This window comes from Rosa chinensis, chromosome 6 (assembly GCF_002994745.2).
Source record: "Rosa chinensis cultivar Old Blush chromosome 6, RchiOBHm-V2, whole genome shotgun sequence".
Taxonomy (NCBI): domain Eukaryota; kingdom Viridiplantae; phylum Streptophyta; class Magnoliopsida; order Rosales; family Rosaceae; genus Rosa; species Rosa chinensis.
In genome coordinates, this window is record NC_037093.1 from 55,120,670 (window position 1) to 55,139,228 (window position 18,559).

Below are 18,559 nucleotides of genomic sequence, written 5' to 3' on the forward strand. Positions count from 1 at the left end.
TCTTCCATTTTTTTTCTCTCTCTCTAAGTAACAAAGAGGTGAGGGGTAAAATGGTATTAAAAAAAAATCTTAATGGGGTATTATGGAAGACTCCCTTAGGGCAATTCCAACCCTTGGCTCTATTTAGGGGTACTATTCTCATTTGAGCACCCCCTTGTTGCACTATTCATATAGAACTCAATTCTCATTTCCAACCATGAGGTGCTATATGGGGGTGCTATTTTTACTATTCTTGACTAAAATATAATATGAGTATAATTTTGATGAATATTATAGTAAAAATATGTTAATTTAATTAAATAAGGTAAAAAAATTTAACATTTTATCATAATAGTTAAAAATTATTCTTATTATTTAATGAATTAAAAAAAACGGTGATCCAAGCTCGGCAAAGAATAACTTCTTCATTGTGCCTCCAAGAATCCCCTCTTGGAGCCATTTTTTTCCAAGAGAAAAGAAAAAAAATATATTTAAGAACAAGAAGATGGGTGAAAGAATGAAAAATGAGATCTCTAATATTTGGTGTGAGGAAATAGAAAAGAATGGGTTGGTATTTATAGAATTTTCTAAATTTTATTATTCCAACGAGTATATATTTTTCCTCAATTTTCTGAATTTTTTTAATTTTTTTTGAATAAAAATGAATACTAACCCACTGTTTAATAAGAGCCGTGGATAAATATTTTTCCTCAAATCGGAGCCGTCAGATGACAAATATATTTGTTACATTAAAAAAAAAATTATAGGACGACATCAAAGTTGTCCATATTCAAAATGGAAAGATCGTGGCCATTCATTATAAGACCGTTGTAAATCCCAACGGTCAAGAGCCGATAGCTTCAGTCAGCGCGGGGCCTAATCTTCTGTCATTTGTCGTGTTTCTTCTCTCTCTAGCGCAGGTCTCGCGCGTGCATTCCTCGCCTGACGTAAACCCCAGCGCTTTTCAATCAATCTCTCTCTCCAGCGCGTTAGTTGCTTTATTGGGCTGGGTCTGATATTTCTATGGTCCCGTGTCACTGTAGCCGGTTCTAGTCTTGGAGAAGTCTCAAATATGAGACTCCAAATGAGCCCAAGTCTTATATTTATAAGACCAAATCCACCAAAAAGCCATGGTTGGAGATGCAAAGTCTCATAATTGGCCAAATTTTAGTTTGGCACCCAATGGTTGGAGTTGCCCTTAGAGTGTATTTGGTAAGAGGGAATTAAAAATACTTAATAGGGTAAGTGGGAAAAAAATCCCTAGAAATGGGGTAAATGGACAAAAACCCTTTTGTTAAATTTAAGTCGTTATTTTTAAGTTACTATATATCTATATGTAATTTATAAATACACTTTAACTATTTTTTCTTTCATTCAGTAAATTATATATATATATATAACTAGTAAATAGAGAGAACTGATGCTAACATATTTTAAAAATAACTTGCCAAAATGACTTTTCAGGTACTTCGGCTAAAATTTGACTAAAGAATGGCTAGTATTAGAGCATCTTTAGCAATGCTAACCAGTTTTGAGTCAAATTTTAGCCGAAGTAGCTAAAAAGTTATTTTGACTAGCCACTTTAGAAATACGCTTCAGTGCTCTCTATTTTAGCTAATTTTAAATTTATATTATTTTTGAAATGATCATTAAATAATTTAAATGTATTTATAAATTACATAAAATAACTCAAAATGAATGTTTTAAATTAGGCGCCGTGACCACTTACCCAATTTTAGCCCAAAAATTGCCCACTTACTCCACCAAGAGTTTTTTAACCCCATCAAGAGTTTTTTAACCCCATTTACCCAATCGAACAGTGTTTGACAGTATTGCCCCATTTTAATTAACAAATTACACTCATATCTCTCTCTCCTCTCTCTCTCTCTCTCTCTCTCTCTCTCTCTCTCTCTAAGCCATCACGCCCACCACTCCACCGTCGATGTTGGCCTCCACCGCCGCTGATCTGTCCCACCGTCGGACCACCAGAGGATGACGCCATCCAACTCCACGATCCCAACCCCTCTGGGCTTCGCCTGTTTTGTTCGTCAGATGTCCGAGAAACTCTCCACGCCGGAATCGGGTCTGGGCTTCGCCAGTTTTGTTTGTCAGATGTCCGGGAAGCTCCGAAGCTCCAAGCCGGAATCGAGTCTGGGTTTCGCTTGCAGGTCTCGGACAACGTCAAAACTGTGGTCTATTGGGGGGCAATAGACAGATTATTGCCGCCCCAATAATTTATTAACTGTGGTTAATTAATCACTGAAATTAGAGTTTTGATAAGTCTTATGTTGTTTTGAGTTTATTAAAGTACAATAATATGTCAATAATAGAAACTGGTGATTTTTGGGGTGGTCTATTGGGAGGCAATAGACAGATTATTGCCCCGCAATAATGTCTTAACTGTGGTTCATTTATTACATGTCATTTCAAAAAAATGCTGATAGATTCATTAACCAACATAATTAGGTTTATTGGGGGGTCATAAAAAGTTTATTGCCCCCCAATAATTTTTTTATAGATGGTCAAAAGTAACTCAGTTTGGTTTTGAATTAGTTTACAAAAGTACATGTATTCAAATTCAATACTTGGTGAATTTAAGTCCACAACGAATTGGCTTTTTTTCACACTCTCCACTTCACTTGAACTGCTTCACCCTAGGCCTCTCGGGTGGCCTCTTAACAAGAATAAATGCCCCTAACAACAAAAGGATCACCCATATTCATGCAAAAAATAACAAAAAAATATATTATTGCCCCGCAATAAACAGATTATTGCCGCCCAATAATATATCAGAAATACCAAAACACATTAGAAGCAGTCTTTAACACAAAGGAAAATATCACTGAATACAATTTTAGAGACTTTATAACAATTAAAACACATTATTGCCCCCCAATAGGAAGATTATTGCCCCCCCCCCACAATAATCTCGACTCCGGTTGACGATTTTGCCCACAATTCCAGTCGTTTTGCTACAATTCCGGTTGACCGTTTGCCTTTACACTGATTTGATTCCTATTGCAACGACTCTGGTTGCAGCCTGGGACCAGAGATATAATCAAGTTGCGATTTCCGTGATGATCAGTCGCCGGCGAGAGAGACAAAAGCAAATCGAAGACGTACCCAATTCTTCTGGCGGTCAACTATTCCTTCAGAAGGTCCAACCTGGCCTCGCCGAGCTTCTCAGCGACGAGGACCGTCGGCTTCGCGTCGAGCCTGGCCGCGGAGAGCACGAAGATGAGTTTCGGCGTGGCGATGGTGAGAGCTGACGTTGTGGGCGACCTGCTGGAGGGATGGAGGGAGGGAGAGAGAGATCTGACGTCGTCTGGAGAGAGAGCTTCTCTCTCTAAGTGAGAAAGAAGGAGAGGGCAAAAAAGTCCCTAAAAAAAATAAAAAAAGAATTAATTAGGTATTAGGGAAATAATCCCTTAGAGTGTTTTGGGTAAATGGGGTTAAAAAATGTTAGTGGAGCAAGTGAGCAATTTGGTGCCTAAAATTGGGTAAATAATCATTTCCCCTTTAAATTATAGAGAGTCTCATCTCGCTCTCTTTCTATATTAGGAGCGAGATAGCTAAAAGTTATAATTTAGTGTCGCTTAGGAGTATGGTATAGCTGCTAAAATAGATAAAAAGCTAAACATGATCTCTAAAATAACTAAGAAGTCAAAATAAAGAGTCTGTTAAATATGCTCTTACAAAACAAGTCTCTCTAACCAGTCAAAAGATAACACAAAACTAAACTTTTGATTTCAACAATATTAGAAGAACCAGTAGTTTTGTCACATATAAGGTTCGACTATTATCATACAACTGAACTATTAGAGTTAAGTTTGACTCAAATCAATGTATGATTTTCATATAACATTACTTGATAGCAAAATATTATATGAAGTTAAGTTAAATCATCTCAACTACAAATGAAAACTCGAAAGATGTTTTTGTATTTTTATATTTATTTGGAGCAAAAATTGACATAATTGTATTAACACTAAAGAGATTGTCAAGAAATAAAGTATGGTTATATGCAATTCAAATAAATAATAGCAAAAAGATGTCATTAGAAAAAATAAAATAAAAAATAAAAATAAAAATAAAACTCTATGCTAGTCTCCCTCGTCGCGTTTTAGTTGACCAGTCAAAGGTGAGCAACGGTGCTTTGACATCGAGATCGGAGGTCACACACGGCGATGATCTTTGGGATTGGTTTTGTGGCATCGAGCCCAAGAGCACGGGTGGCAAGGTTGTTGTGGAGGCTGGTGTGGATCAAATATGGACGAAGAAGGTTAGAGAAGGTCGGGCGCAAGCGGCTACAGGCGGTCTTGATGGATGAGGTGGCTTACTTGGTGGAGGTCCAAACGTGGCTGGGGTGGGTCAACCATGCTCGTGTGCCAAGTGTTTGGGTGTCCGGATAAGAAAGCGGGGGATTGTGGTTGGGCTGTTTTTGCGCCTAAGGTAGAGCCCAGTTGGCTTGATTCCTTTAAGGATTTGAATTTGGGACCCATGAGGTGTTTTTCTTGTGCTCAATTTTACAGCAGTTACTTTTCTGGACGTGTTATTTTTCTTTTCGGGTAGATTGATTCTCTCTACATTCTATAAAGAGTTTCAGTGTAATCACATTTTGAGTACCACAATTGCGTGTCTTAATGAGCAATGTTTTATAGGCTGGGACGAGTCTAGAGTTGATTGGTCTGCTAATTTCTTGCATACTCGAATTGCTAACTCTAATGGTTTGATCTACAAATCTCGTGGTCGTGACAATAGTTATCTTGCTGGTAATTATGTTGAGGAGGTTGAAGATTCAGCTTTAGCTTTTGCTAGTTTCTTTATAAGTGTTTCAAAGTAGTGTTTTATTGTACAAGGACAACTTGTTGTTGTAGTTTACCTTCTGGTTTGTTCTATCTTAGCTCTAGGGTTTGTCATAGCTCCCGAAATTATAAAAGATTATCATTCATAACGATATTGTAATCGTTAACTGTTTCAATGAACTCACTTTTCAAACAAAATAATGATAATAATAATAATAATAATAATAATAATAATAATAATAATAAATGGTTCATACGACTGAATCTTAAATAAGTTTGAGCAATCCATGAAACTCATAAGCCATGGATAATAGCATTTTTGATGATTCATACGACTAAATCTTAGATAAGTTTGAGCAATCCATCAAACTCATAAGCCATGGAGGAGCAAAGCCGAACAAAAGACGATTTTCAATCGCATATCTATCTATCATTGTCCAAGAAACTCACTTGCCAAACAAATTATCAAAACGGTATAAACAAATAACACTATATCAAAACAAACCCGTAAAAACTCAAAAATGTTTTGATATAACTTTCTCAATAAACGATAAAAGTGATATCATTTTTAACTTTCAAGGAAAGAAAAAAAAATTGATATATTTTCTGACAAGAAAAAGAAATTATCCCATCATGGCATCATTATGTTATAAAAAAAAAAAAAAAAACCGAAAATTATGGCATCATTATGTCAAATCTCTAAAAATAATCGACTCCACCATGCATTTTTGCAATTTCGATTCAACCTCTATAATTATCCTCAATTATGGGCCCATTTTAAAATTGTGATTAGCCAAAGACGCGTTAAAAAGAGTGATCAGAGTCGATAGCCAAAAACACAAACAGTCTCTCTCTCAGAGACTCTGTAGAAACAAAAATCACTTTTTAACTTCGAAATCAAAAATCAGATTGTCACCACAAAACAAAACAGACTGAAAATACCAAAAATCATGAGAAAGAAAAAACAAGCAGACGAAGAAGAAAACTGAGAGCTTCTCGCTGAGAACGGAGAACCAGACCTCGTTCTCGTTTGTTTGAACAGATTTTTCCCAAGTCCAACTCACGAAGACCATCGTCGTCGCTACTACTCTCTTTGCTGCTTGAGGTTGCGTCAGCGAATGGTATATCCGATCGTCGGCGATCGGAGATGCTCGTCGGCGGTGGTGGTGGAGAAGAGGATAACGGCGGAGGAGGCGGAGGAGAGTGAGAGAGAATTCGCGAGAGGAGGAGGAGGATGAAGAAAGGGAAGGGGAGGAACAACGGCGGCTTGTTGCCGAGCTCTCTGAGGATCATTTCGTCGTGCCTCAAGACTGTTTCGACGAATGCCAGCACCGTCGCTTCTACGGTTCGCTCCGCCAGTGCGTCCGTCGCTGCTTCTATTTCTGCTTCCGAGGATCAGAAGGATCAGGTAGAGACCGATTTTACTTCTTTCGAGTTTACTCGGTTCTATATGAAGTAATTTTTTTATCGGTTTTCGTTTGTGGCTTTTAGTGATTTTTTTTTTTTTTTTTTTTAATGGAAATTTTCGGAGGTTATTGATGAATTTTAGTTTCGCTGATCGGTGTTTATTTATGAGAGAATAGAGCGGGAGTGAGAATGTGCATTGAATTTACTTCACTGCAGTTTGGATTCTCTGGAATTAATTTTGGTGTTAGGTTGAAGGTGATTTTTTAGTTCAGTTTCATGTTGACTCGAGTGAATTAGGAAAATTCTTGTTTAGTTTTGGTGGTTAGGGTAATGTATATGCTAAGTGTGGTTTTGATTGTTGAGTTGTGTGGTTTATGTGTGTACTTGTTGCTTGGAAGGTGTCATTAACTCATTATTAACTTGTATTGGTGGACAGGTAACCTGGGCTGGCTTTGACAGGCTAGAGCTTGGTCATTCTGCCTTCAAACGCGTTCTATTGCTTGGTTATCAGAATGGATTTCAAGTTTTTGATGTCGAGGATGCCTCTAACTACAGCGAACTGGTTTCAAAGCGTGATGGCCCAGTTTCGTTCTTACAGATGCAGCCCTATCCTGCAGCTTCTGATGATGAGGAGGGATTTAGAGCTTCTCATCCTATGTTGCTGGTTGTTGCTGGAGATGACACCAATGGTTCAGGCGTTGTTCAAAATCACAGCAACTTGGGAGGCTTAGGAAGAGATGGTCATTTGGAGTCTCGGCCAGGAAACCATTTCAGCTCTCCTACAGCTGTTCGGTTTTACTCGCTCAGGTCCCACAGTTATGTGCATGTTCTGAGATTTCGGTCTGCTGTCTGTATGATTAGATGCAGTCCTCGGATAGTAGCCGTTGGTCTTGCAAGTCAAGTAAGCACCCACTTAGATGGGACAAGTACTAGAATGCGATATACTTGAATTATGAAATAGAATGCTTTAGAATGCATAGTACTGACTTACCTTACTTATATTTGGTGGCAGATATATTGCTTTGATGCGCTCACCCTCGAAAATAAATTCAGTGTTCTTACCTATCCTGTTCCTCAGCTAGCAGGACAAGGATCCTCTGGGTTTAACGTAGGTTATGGCCCAATGGCTGTGGGTCCTAGGTGGCTAGCTTATGCTTCCAACAGCTCACTCATGTCAAACACAAGTCGCTTAGGTCCCCACAATCTTACTCCTTCTCCAGGAGTTAGTCCATCTACATCACCTGGTAATGGTAGTTACGTGGCTCGTTGTGCAATGGAGTCTAGTAAACAGCTGGCCGCTGGAATTATCAACCTGGGTGACATAGGATGCAAAACCTTGTACAAATACTGTCAAGAGCTCCTCCCAGATGGGTCTAGTTCTCCAGTATCATCAAATTCAGGCTGGAAAGTTAGCAGGCTTGCCGGAACAGAAATGGATAGTGCTGGGATGGTTAGTCTTTCACTCACCATGAATAGTCAAGTACAGTGTATATCAATCACTTTATGGAAATCTGACATTGTTCCCCTGTTTAGGCATGGATCCTTTGAAATTGAATGATTTCTTCCAAATAATGAAGCTCTGTTTATTATTTATCCAGGAAGTGGTGGATGTGACTCTAATTGTGTGCTTTAGCATAATAATGTGGGAGTTTTTATTTTTACTTTGTAACAATTCTTAATTTGCTGCATCTACCAGTAGTCCAATACTTACATTATCTTTAGATATGTAGGGTTTCTATATGATACAAACCTTTCACACTAGCACTGCTTTCTCTTTCCATGGCATCATTATAGATGCCCTCTCTATGTTTTCCAGTCTCAATCATAATAGTACATGGAGCTTTTAATGTTTTAGCCTGTGAGAAATAAACTTTAAACTGGAAAACTAAGTGAGATATGATATTATTATGTGATGGTTATCAGATGTTCCGGACAATCTTGTTGTATATCTAAGCTGATGAACCATAAGTTCTGAAGAGTTCTGATTCATTACTTGGTTTGATTGCAGGTTGTTGTCAAAGATTTTGTTACCCGAGCTGTTATATCACAGTTTAAAGCTCATACTAGTCCAATATCTGCACTGTGTTTTGATCCCAGTGGGACCCTTCTTGTTACTGCCTCAATATATGGAAATAACATTAATATTTTTCGGATAATGCCTTTATGCAAACGCAATGGATCAGGCGTTCAGAACATGAATTGGAGCTCGTCTCATGTGCATCTATACAAACTGCATCGTGGAATAACATCAGCTGTTAGTATTCATTTTGAGTTCATTCAATATCTCCCTGTAATCTTGTTTATTGTCGTATTTTCGCATCGTTCTAACTTTTTATTATTCTGGCAGATGATCCAGGACATTTGCTTCAGTCATTATTCTCAATGGGTTGCAATTGTTTCATCCAAGGGAACCTGCCATGTTTTTGTTTTATCCCCTTTTGGTGGTGATGCTGGATTTCAGGTTCAACATTCCCAGGGTGAAGAACCCACACTATATCCAGTTTTATCTCTTCCTTGGTGGTCTACTTCTTCTTGCATCATGAGTCAACAATCTTTTCCACCCCCACCGCCTGTTGTTCTTTCAGTTGTGAGCAGAATAAAGTATAGTAGTTTTGGATGGCTTAGCACAGTCAACAATGCCGCTGGTTCCACCACAGGAAAGGTATTTGTACCATCAGGTGCTGTTGCGGCTGTTTTTCATAATTCCCTTTCTCAAATTGTTCAGCACAGTAACTCAAGGGCTGGTACCTTGGAGCATCTATTAGTTTATACTCCATCAGGTCATGTAGTTCAACATGAACTTCAGCCAAGAGTAGGGGTAGAACAAAGTCATAGTGGTTTGAATACCCAGACAGCTACATACATGCACATGCAGGAGGAAGACCTGAGAGTGAAAGTTGAACCTATACAGTGGTGGGATGTATGCAGACGATCAGATTGGCCAGAAAGAGAGGACTGTATTTTAGGAATTAACGCTGATCGTCAAGATGTGGCTGAAACAATTCAAAGTAAATCAGGTTCTGATGGTACTTATGCATTGGAGTTTCTTGACTTAAATGGTGGTGTTGAGGGGAAAAGGAACCTGGAAACGCATAGGTCCAGGAATATTTCTAATGCAGAGGTGCAAATAAATTCTTTCAGATTACCAATATGGCAAAAGTCGAAGGTATTTTTTGTGTAAAGTTACGTTTCCACTTGTCATTACTATATTTTGGTCTTAATTTTCTTTTCATGTTCTAGATTTGTTTTTATACAATGGAGTGTCAAGGAGTTGATAGTTTTTCTGGTGGAGAGTTTGAAGTTGAAAAAGTCCCTGTTCATGAAATTGAAATGAGACAGAAGGAATTGTTGCCTGTTTTTCACCAATTCCATAGCATCAAATCAAGCTGGAATGATAGGTAAGAACTAAGTACCATTTTATCTAGAGTTCCATGCACATTTTTATAAATACCACTTGTTTAACTGTTTCAATCCTTTTTTGAGATGTTAGTGTGTCTGTATCTTGTTAATATTTCTAGTTATGGTTGTTCTGAGCTTCTCAGGTGTCGGGGGAAGATACTATTTTGTCATGCATGAGTTCATGTATGTGTTGCTTACATGCGTTTGCCCTTCGCCCACAGTTCTGATATTTGTTATGTGTTTGCTTGGTTGTATGGTTCAGAGTTCTAGTTGGAAAAAATTCAAATCATTCTTCGTCAGAATCTCATCAAGCTGAAGGCAAGATCTCAGAAGAGACTGTTATTTGTCACTCAAACCCTGCATCACTTAGCTCCACAGAAAGCTCAGATGGGGGTATAGTATAAATTTTAGAAAATTTGATGCTCTTATCAATTTTTCATGTTTCTATGTTCTCCACTGAAAAGCAAAAAAGCTTCACCCTGTCCATTATTGTCTTTCTGACAAGTTTTATTAGGTATAGCATTGATTCATGATTTTTTTTTAATGTAAAATAAAGGACATTCTATTGAAGACTAACTGTTTGTCAAAATGCAGAAATGCAACCTATTCTGCTTTTGCCATGCTTTCTTTGAGTAAATTCTGGGTATATACATCCAGATGGTGGTGCATGTAGATATTATTGTTTTATTTACTATGGCTAATTTTCTGTCCTAGTCATATTAACTAATTGAGTTATGTGGAATTCCCATCAGGTTCATCAAGAAGAATTGAGCATTCACTGGATTTTGATCAAATCAACAGTGATCTACCCCGCTCTCCCATTTTTCAGACTTTGAATTGCCCGGAAAGAAGAGCAAATGCTATTCTTGAGTCTTCATTTCAAAACCATACATCTCTCGGCACTCTGTGTGCTCCATCTGAACATTTTAAGAACATTGGTTCTCAAGTCAGGAGTTGCGCTGTATTAGAAAGTAAGCTTCTCCCAGTAGGTAGATTCTGTGCTGAAGAAGGGCTGTCAGTGAAAACAATTGGGATGAGTGAGGACACAGATTTATACACGGATCAACATGCTTCAAGTACTGTTCTTGTGACAGAGGGGGATTCCAATCTGCAGCGTCCAATAGATCTTTCGCAGTTTTTCCAGGAGGGGCATTGTAAGGCATTGGAGCAGAATGGATGCCTATCTGGAGTCATAACCGATGATAGTGATGGTAGCCAATGCGATAAGGGGAAACCTGACGATGAAGAAAATAGCGAAATGCTGGGAGGCATGTTCGCCTTTTCTGATGAAGGTTAAAATCTAAAATTGTTTATGCCACTTCTATCTATGATTGCTTCACAGTAGTTGCACCTATTGTTCTTTTCTTTTGTTGAGATAGCCTTATTGTTCTTTTCATTTTGCAGGTTAATCGATAAATTCAAGATGCAATTGTACATATTGTATATATATATCGGTAAAAAGGAAAAAAAAAATTATGAATTGCGGTAGCTATGGGTAAGTTGAAAAGTGTGTACATGAGTGGATTTGGAACTGCTATTTCCCCTTTTTGAACTTTTCAATCAATCCTCTTTTGGTACTGTACAGCAGATAAATTTGTGTGAACCAGTTCTCTCCAAGTTGTATAACGTCACTTTTATTCTTCTGATATGGTATTTGGAAAAGAAAAAAAAATGAGAAAATTAATATAAATTTGGAGTTGTGTTTGAATATCTTTCTATTTGAATGTCAAACTGGCTAGTCTGCTTGTAGTTGTAAACGGGTTTCTTCTTCCCTTGCAGTTTGTATTCTTGGTTCTTATTGTTATGGACTAGCCATCACGGCTTCGTGGGCGTTCTTTGCCCGAGTTCCGACCCCAATCCGAGGCTAGAGGCCTCCTTTTTCTTGTTCTGTTTTCCTTTCCCTTGTGTTTGTTGTCCTTTTCTCTGTTTTTCTTGTATGGTCGATCCAATAGAATTACCAAACATCTCCTACCTTTCAGTCTTATTTTCTGTATTTGAGATCCGATTCTGTGCTCCGTTGCGTTACACAACCATGCAGCAGAGACTTCAAACCACAACCATCGTGTCCTAGCGGATTATTCTGTGCTCCATTGTGTTACACATCTTCCATTGTTTGTCTGAAGTCAACAACGCATGCGCCATCTTCGATCTCGCTTCTTGGAGAGTTTATAGTGCACAATGGATTCGACACATTCGTGCAACACAAAATTGACAACATTTTGGTTGTTGTCTTTGTGATCCCTTCGTGATGAACGGCGTGTACGATTTTTAAGTCGGACTTCAAACTTGGGGTACCAAAGTGATAGTTTTGCATATTCGGGTACTGAAGTTAAGAATGAGCCTTAGTTCGGGTACTGTTTGTAACATTTTCTCTAATAAAATTTTGAAATCGGGAATTGTTAAATTATTAGTTACTTTTAATGTATCTCACTCAATAAACTAATACAACAGCTTCGATTTCAAAATATTAAAATTTTAAAGCACCGTATAACATGAAGATAAGATTCACAAAAATTTTGTCTCATTAAAGCTGGATTTTGATGAGTATTTAACTTGTAAGTGCAAAAGGCAACTGAAAGAAAAGTAGAACAAATGCTTGGCATATGTATACCGGGGATAAGTTTCTTTACCAAAACCCACCAACAATTCCTAACCAAAGTAGCATGATATGGTTTTGCCAAAAAAGAAAGTAGCATGATATGATTTTGCCAAAAAAGAAAGTAGCATGATATGGTCATGGGTCTGACATATGTCATTTCATGCGAAAGAAGATAAAACCAAAAGGGTAAAATGGATAGTGTAGTAGGCATCAAAACCACATCTTGTGGACTTGTGGTTGTTTAATTTCGATACGGATCCTCTATGCATTCCACGAAAGGACATTTTGCTAAGCAAAACTTGATGCAAAGACACCTTATACGACTTTGGTGGTAAAAACGGATAATTTATTCGGAGATATTTATCAACAGAAATGTTTTGGATTAGGAAAGTGAAGGTATGAAGTTTGTCAATTGCAAAGAGGAGTGAACCAGGGAATGAATCTAAAAATTACCTCATAGGGTTTGTCCAACCTAAATGGAAAATGGATCACTCTCTTCAGACGCTAAGGAAGAGAAAAACCCAAAAACATAATCTCCCAAAAAAAAAAAAAGATAATTAAGGAATAAAATATTCATAAATATAATGACCATTTGATCTAGTGGCGCGCAGTCTGCAGTAAAATTAAATGTGTTTGTCTACCTTTCCGATTTATTTGTGAATAAGCAATCAATATTACAGAAAAAAAAATTTGGTTTTTATTTGCTTCACTTGTTTCTCAATGTAGGTACGAGATTTTAAGTTCAACTAAAAGTTAACCAGATATTATATATAAGAAACAAAATTAAGATAGATGACCACTTTGAACTTTATTTTATAGGAGAAAAAGAAGTGAAATTTTAAATATACATCCCTAATTACTTAATGCACACCCTCTACATTTTTTATCATCAAACTTCCATCTATACCCCTCATTAATAAATAAATAAAAATGAAAACAAACAACAATTCACCAAAATAAAATAAGAGCTTTCTATATCAAAATATTAATTAAAGATATTCTTATAGGGTTAAATTTTCTCATTGTTTGTATGATACAGTCGATCTCGCTTCAAGATCATAAGTGAAGGACGTCAATAGCAGATGAAATAATTGTAATCCACTTATCCACATGTAGAATTAGCCGGCAACTAGATTGGTTGAAACATATTGAAAAAGATTATAAAACCATCAAATATATCTTAGAGACATGAATACATCATCATCAACTTGGTTTGCAAAACAACCACCCTGGCTCATTCTTTACCAATTTTAATATTGACCATGATTATATGGATCATGAAGATATTAACATTGAATCTTTTAAAATCTTAGAGGCATCAATTTTTTCAATTAGAAGAACAATAAAGGTAATAAAGTTAAGTTATTAAATCTTCTAATTAACTATATATCAACCTTGTTGATGTGAGAAAGAAAAATAATGATTAGTAATCACCATTTTAATGTGTCAAAATTAATTAGCAATTAAGTCCACAATAAATCAAAAAACAAAAAGGAGATAAAATTGTTGGGGAGAGATGAGGGAGAAAAATGAAGGGTAGGAAAGGAAACATGGGAAATAATTGGCGAAATTTTTTTTATGGGGTGTGTATCAATAAAAGATGAATGTGTCTATATAATTACTCGAAAAAGAATTGGCTAAAAAAAACATGAACTAACAGATATAGTAGATTTCAGCCGTTGATATATTTATATATAATCTGTTTTTTTTAGAATAAAAAACCGTTTATATCTGTTACACTGAATATTTTCAAGAAAAAGAGACAGACTTTATTGGGTATTAGAATAACTGTTGACCAGAGAGCAGTTACCAAGTGTTTGTCGGGGCTTTGATATATGACATATATATAAGTCAAACCCATTTGGGATATCTGCCTCCAGTTCCACATAGTATCAATTTTCAGTCAAAAGTCTGAGAAAGCAAAAGAGCAAAGCCACCATGGATGCTGTGGCTCAGTGGCGGAACCAGTGGTTTGACTACACCCATTATCTGCGACGAGAGGTTTGAACATTCCTCCCTCTTCTAAAAACTAAACCTAAACATTTGTTTCCATGAAATATGTTTCTGGGTTGTGTAAAGATAGGAACTTTCATTCTCTAGTGGAATTATGGAGTGTTTATGGAATTGAGTGGTTTCATTTTCATTTTCTTTTGCTATCTCTATACACAGATTTTTTTTTTCTATTTCTCAAAGCTGTTATCTTTTCATTAATGAAGTCTTTATAGAAATGAGTGGTTCATTTTCATTAATTTCCCTGAATTATGTTCAAAGCTGTTTTTTTTTTTTTTTTTTGTTCCGTTTTGCTTTGGGATGTTTGATACTTTGATGAATTTTGATGATGGGTTTTTTGCTTTTTTGGTGAAAAGGGATTCTTGGATGATCAGTTTGCACAACTGAAGAAGCTCCAGGATGAAAACAGCCCAGATTTCGTGGTTGAGGTTGTTTCTCTGTTCTTTCAAGATTCTGAGAAGCTTCTCAACAATATGGCCAGGGCTCTGTGAGTTTTTGTCTCAACCTTTACTATCCATCTTTGATTACATTTTGGATATTTCGGTTTGTGGTTGTAGTGATGTGTGTGTAAATAATGTTAAATGGGTTTTTCCGTTTTCGTGCAGAGAGCAGAATGTTGTAGATTTCAAACAAGTAGATGCCTGTGTCCATCAATTCAAGGGTAGCAGTGCCTGGTATAATTCCAACTGCTTCTTTTCTAATTATTTGATTGTTTTTTCTCTTCTGATGAAAACTGCGCAGCAATATGCTTATATGAGCTTTGAAATTTATGCTTGTCATTTGAGACTTTGATTACCTATGTTGGATATTGCATATTAATATTGTACATTATGTTTTGTTGGTTTACAGGATAGGTGCAATGAGACTTAAAAATGTATGCATCAACTTCAGAAATTATTGTGAGGCGCAGAACCTTGAGGGGTGAGTATTCTCACTTCGTAAAATTTTTCCGTTGTTGATCTTTCACTACAATCGTTAGTATTTAGGCAGTTAATACTTGAGAAAGTGGTGCATCAGTTAGGGTTTTGAGATGCCGACATGCTAGAAATGCTAAAACCTAGTTAGATGTCTTCAAGCTTGAAAATTCTCTCTTTTTATGACTATCAATCTGTCCGGCTGTTTGCTACTTTGAGATCGAGGGACTTATGAGTTTGCAGAAATTAGAAATCAGTCATTGGGAATGTTCTGATTTTGATCAATCATACACTCAAGGCTAGAACCCTGGAAATCATTGTTATTGAATTTAAGGCCATGTAATTATCTAAAAGAGAAGTTCGTATCATGTAATGGACAGGGCCGTAACCATGATGATTGCACCCAAATGTGACTGACTGAATACTGCTTGATGCAGGTGTTTGGGGTGTTTGCAACAAGTACGACAAGAATGCTTGGCATTAAAGAACAATCTTGAAAACTTGTTTAGGGTGAGTATATGAAAACCTTGGAATAATCCACGGTTGTGACCTGGGGAAGATTACTCATGTTCTTCTCTTGACACATTCATCCCTTGGGATCTGCAAAACCATTCTTGAATTCTGCCTTCATCAATCTCAGTTTCAAATTATAACTATCTACGTGTATTTGACTGACTATTGACCTTGCCCCCTCTGCGACCTGGGGAAGATTACTCATGTTCTTCTCTTGACACATTCAGCCCTTGGGATCTGCAAAACCATTCTTGAATTCTGCCTTCATCAATCTCAGTTTCAAATTATAACTATCTATGTTTATTTGACTGACCATTGACCTTGCCCCCTTTGCTTGCTGTAGTTGGAGCAACAGATAGTGGCTGCTGGTGGATCAATTCCTGTTATGGAATGAATTCTAAGACAGAATGCCCTGCTGCTGGGAAAGACATTCACAACTATGGCTTCCACATGATATTTCAGTCATTTAGTCTTAAGATTGATCTTACTTTGACTTAACAAAGGAAATTTCTTAGATCCCCCTAGCGTTATCATGAGTTTGCATGTGACAATGTAGGATATGTTGCTTAGTAACTTTCTTAGATTATTCATCATGTAAGGCTCTATTATGAAGCAATGTTCATCAGTCCCGCAACATTTCATCATCATTCTTATTCTTAAAGCCTTTTCCTTATTAAACTACTCATGGGAATGGCATACTATGTTCTCTGGTTTGAAGGTTTGGCCCCAATTGTGATGCCAATATAATCCAGTTCGATCAAATCCACACAATGTGCTTGATAACGTGAACCCTTCCCTATCAAAAACAAAACCATTTTTTGAGCAGTTGTTTGCCATTCTTTGTATCTACTAGCATGATCTGTGCAAATAAGACACTGAAACTCTAGATAGGAAAAAGGTTAATGCAGATTGTTGATGCGTGCTTCATATTCTAGTTCAATGGGCACTTAGTAAGCTTGATTGACTAACTGCGTATACACCTAATACTCAGAAAAGGGGAGCTTATTGGGTGGGAAGGTGGTGTAGTTGGACGAAAATGATAGCACAGCAAGCTCATTTAACTTCATACTCTGTTCTATGCTATGCTGGTACGATATTGATGATGGAAGGAAACAAAAAAAGCCACCCCAACAGCTTCGTATTGATAATGTACCACATCCCATTTTGCAAAACTATATGAATGAAAGTGGGGATGTTTTAGTTGTTGGGGTGGGTGTGTGGGGCGTCATTTGAGATTGGGTTGCTCAATATTACCTGCCCAATTCCCATTTCAGGGATCCCAAACTAATGCCATTGACATATAGACTGGTGAAGTTTTAAGCTCTCAATATATGCACCTCCAAGGATATTAGATATCGTTAGAGATGATAGGTCATCCATTATATGAGATCTTCTACCATGCTTCGGTAGACGATAGATATTATATCATTGTTGGCATATTGCTTTTATATAGCAGTGAAGTTACATATTTTGGTGGAGAAGAATGTGTATCAAACATTCAAACTTCATTTTCAACCTTTCCTGTCGATCTTTGTTGTCTCCTTTCTCATTTTAGGGTAGAGCACTCTTATCAGATTTGTTCATTTTAAAGATTATTACATCTTCTCCAGAAGAGATCAACCAAAACTAAAATTCGCAAAGTTATATAATTAAAATCAAATAAAAAAAGAAAAACAGAATTAGATTCCTTATACCGGAAAATTGAGTTATGATTAGGTTGTGACAGATATTCAATCCACACTAATGTAAAAAACAGAAAAAAAATCCGAAAAGGCTTAAATGAGAAAAGGAAATTGCTGGCAAATACTCTTGTGATTATTATATGAAAAACCAAGGTTACACTTTTCCTTCTCTTTAAGTTGGCAGTGAAGTGTGGTTTCCTGAGTAACTTTTTGACTCCCAGCAAGAGTTCTGAGTCCAAGAAAGGACGACTATAAGGAGTAGTGAACACGTTAATTAGGTGATGTAAACTCGCCTTTCAGAGGCACTGGTTTCTTGTGCCCTGTACCTTTCTTTCTCTGGCTGCAAGAACTCCATGAAAATTGACTGGAAAATTCTGTAATTTTTGGCTCGTACCGGTGTGGATGGGCAGAATAGTAAATTGCGAACTCGGGAGTTATATTTTCACGGAAAACCCTAATTAAAGACTCAGATATAATATATAAATGCTGCTTCAGAAAATAACAGTTTTGCAGAATACTAATGGAAGTAGATCAAGTCAAGAAGCTGTGTTTAATATATTAGAAGAAGCTGTTGAAGATGTTTAATTGGCAGGTCACATAAATGGAAAAATAACTGAAAGTAAATGTTGCCCATACCATCATCATACTTGCGCAGATAAAGAGGGAGAGGCCATAATAATCTGTTTCTTTAGTGGGGAATTGGACTCTTTTGAGAGTTTTCATGTACTCCACAATCCAAAATCACATCTCAGTTATAATTACTAAGAGTTCCATGTATCTAACAAAGATGGTAGAGTTTGCACTCCCTTAAATATTTCCCAAAAACCCGATCCATGCCATATTGATTTTTATTTTATTTTTTAATTCTGATATATTACTCCTAGAACCTAGTAACTTATGTAGTCCCACTTTCCCGCTTAGTAGTCTTGTTTCATGTAAAATTAGGCTCTATAAAATCCATAATTTTGTTAACGTGATACATGTATGATGAGTGTCTTATTCTGAATAAAAAACATACTTCTCCACAATATTTTTTAAAATTTTTTTAAAAAAATACTGAACTCAAAAACATGTCAGCAACAAATGTAAGTGACCTTTTAAATAACACAAGAAACTCAATTGCATGATGTTATCTAGTTTAGATGGGCTTTTTGTCGAAATTGAAAACACGAAATGTATGTTAATTAGTAAATCTTAACCTGAAAAAGTGAAAAGTGAAATGAAAATGACAACTCTTGCTTGTAACCAAAA

At 36.7% G+C, this 18,559-nt stretch overlaps 2 protein-coding genes across 3 annotated transcripts; both read left to right on the forward strand.

Annotated features, from left to right (window-relative positions):
• The first annotated feature begins 5,638 nt into the window (after nucleotides 1-5,638).
• On the forward strand, nucleotides 5,639-11,247 carry LOC112169954 (autophagy-related protein 18g). 2 transcript variants are annotated; one of them, XM_024307076.2, is made up of 9 exons: nucleotides 5,639-6,192; nucleotides 6,628-7,092; nucleotides 7,204-7,641; nucleotides 8,200-8,445; nucleotides 8,539-9,357; nucleotides 9,432-9,589; nucleotides 9,853-9,908; nucleotides 10,343-10,882; nucleotides 10,995-11,247. In XM_024307076.2, exons 1-9 carry the CDS (start codon nucleotides 6,019-6,021, stop codon nucleotides 10,997-10,999), a joined length of 2,901 nt encoding a protein of 966 aa, XP_024162844.1. In that variant the 5' UTR covers nucleotides 5,639-6,018; the 3' UTR covers nucleotides 11,000-11,247. The 2 variants fall into 2 exon arrangements, with proteins under 2 accessions (XP_024162844.1, XP_024162843.1); XM_024307075.2 differs by having other exon boundaries at nucleotides 5,640-6,192; nucleotides 9,853-9,983.
• A 2,786-nt stretch (nucleotides 11,248-14,033) lies between these two features.
• LOC112173266 (histidine-containing phosphotransfer protein 1) lies at nucleotides 14,034-16,299 on the forward strand. The gene is made up of 6 exons (XM_024310863.2): nucleotides 14,034-14,190; nucleotides 14,556-14,686; nucleotides 14,805-14,873; nucleotides 15,049-15,120; nucleotides 15,551-15,623; nucleotides 15,970-16,299. The coding sequence occupies exons 1-6, from the start codon at nucleotides 14,128-14,130 to the stop codon at nucleotides 16,018-16,020; spliced, it is 459 nt and encodes a 152-aa protein (XP_024166631.1). The 5' UTR covers nucleotides 14,034-14,127; the 3' UTR covers nucleotides 16,021-16,299.
• Nucleotides 16,300-18,559: the final 2,260 nt, after the last annotated feature.

Coding starts and splice junctions, on each gene's coding strand:
- LOC112169954 (XM_024307075.2), top strand. CDS start 6,019: ATGAAGAAAGGGAAGGGGAGGAACAACGGCGGCTTGTTGCCGAGCTCT. Junction 7,093..7,203: donor CCGTTGGTCTTGCAAGTCAA/GTAAGCACCCAC, acceptor ATTTGGTGGCAG/ATATATTGCTTTGATGCGCT. Junction 8,446..8,538: donor ATCGTGGAATAACATCAGCT/GTTAGTATTCAT, acceptor TTATTCTGGCAG/ATGATCCAGGACATTTGCTT.
- LOC112173266 (XM_024310863.2), top strand. CDS start 14,128: ATGGATGCTGTGGCTCAGTGGCGGAACCAGTGGTTTGACTACACCCAT. Junction 14,687..14,804: donor AACAATATGGCCAGGGCTCT/GTGAGTTTTTGT, acceptor GTTTTCGTGCAG/AGAGCAGAATGTTGTAGATT. Junction 15,121..15,550: donor GAGGCGCAGAACCTTGAGGG/GTGAGTATTCTC, acceptor TGCTTGATGCAG/GTGTTTGGGGTGTTTGCAAC.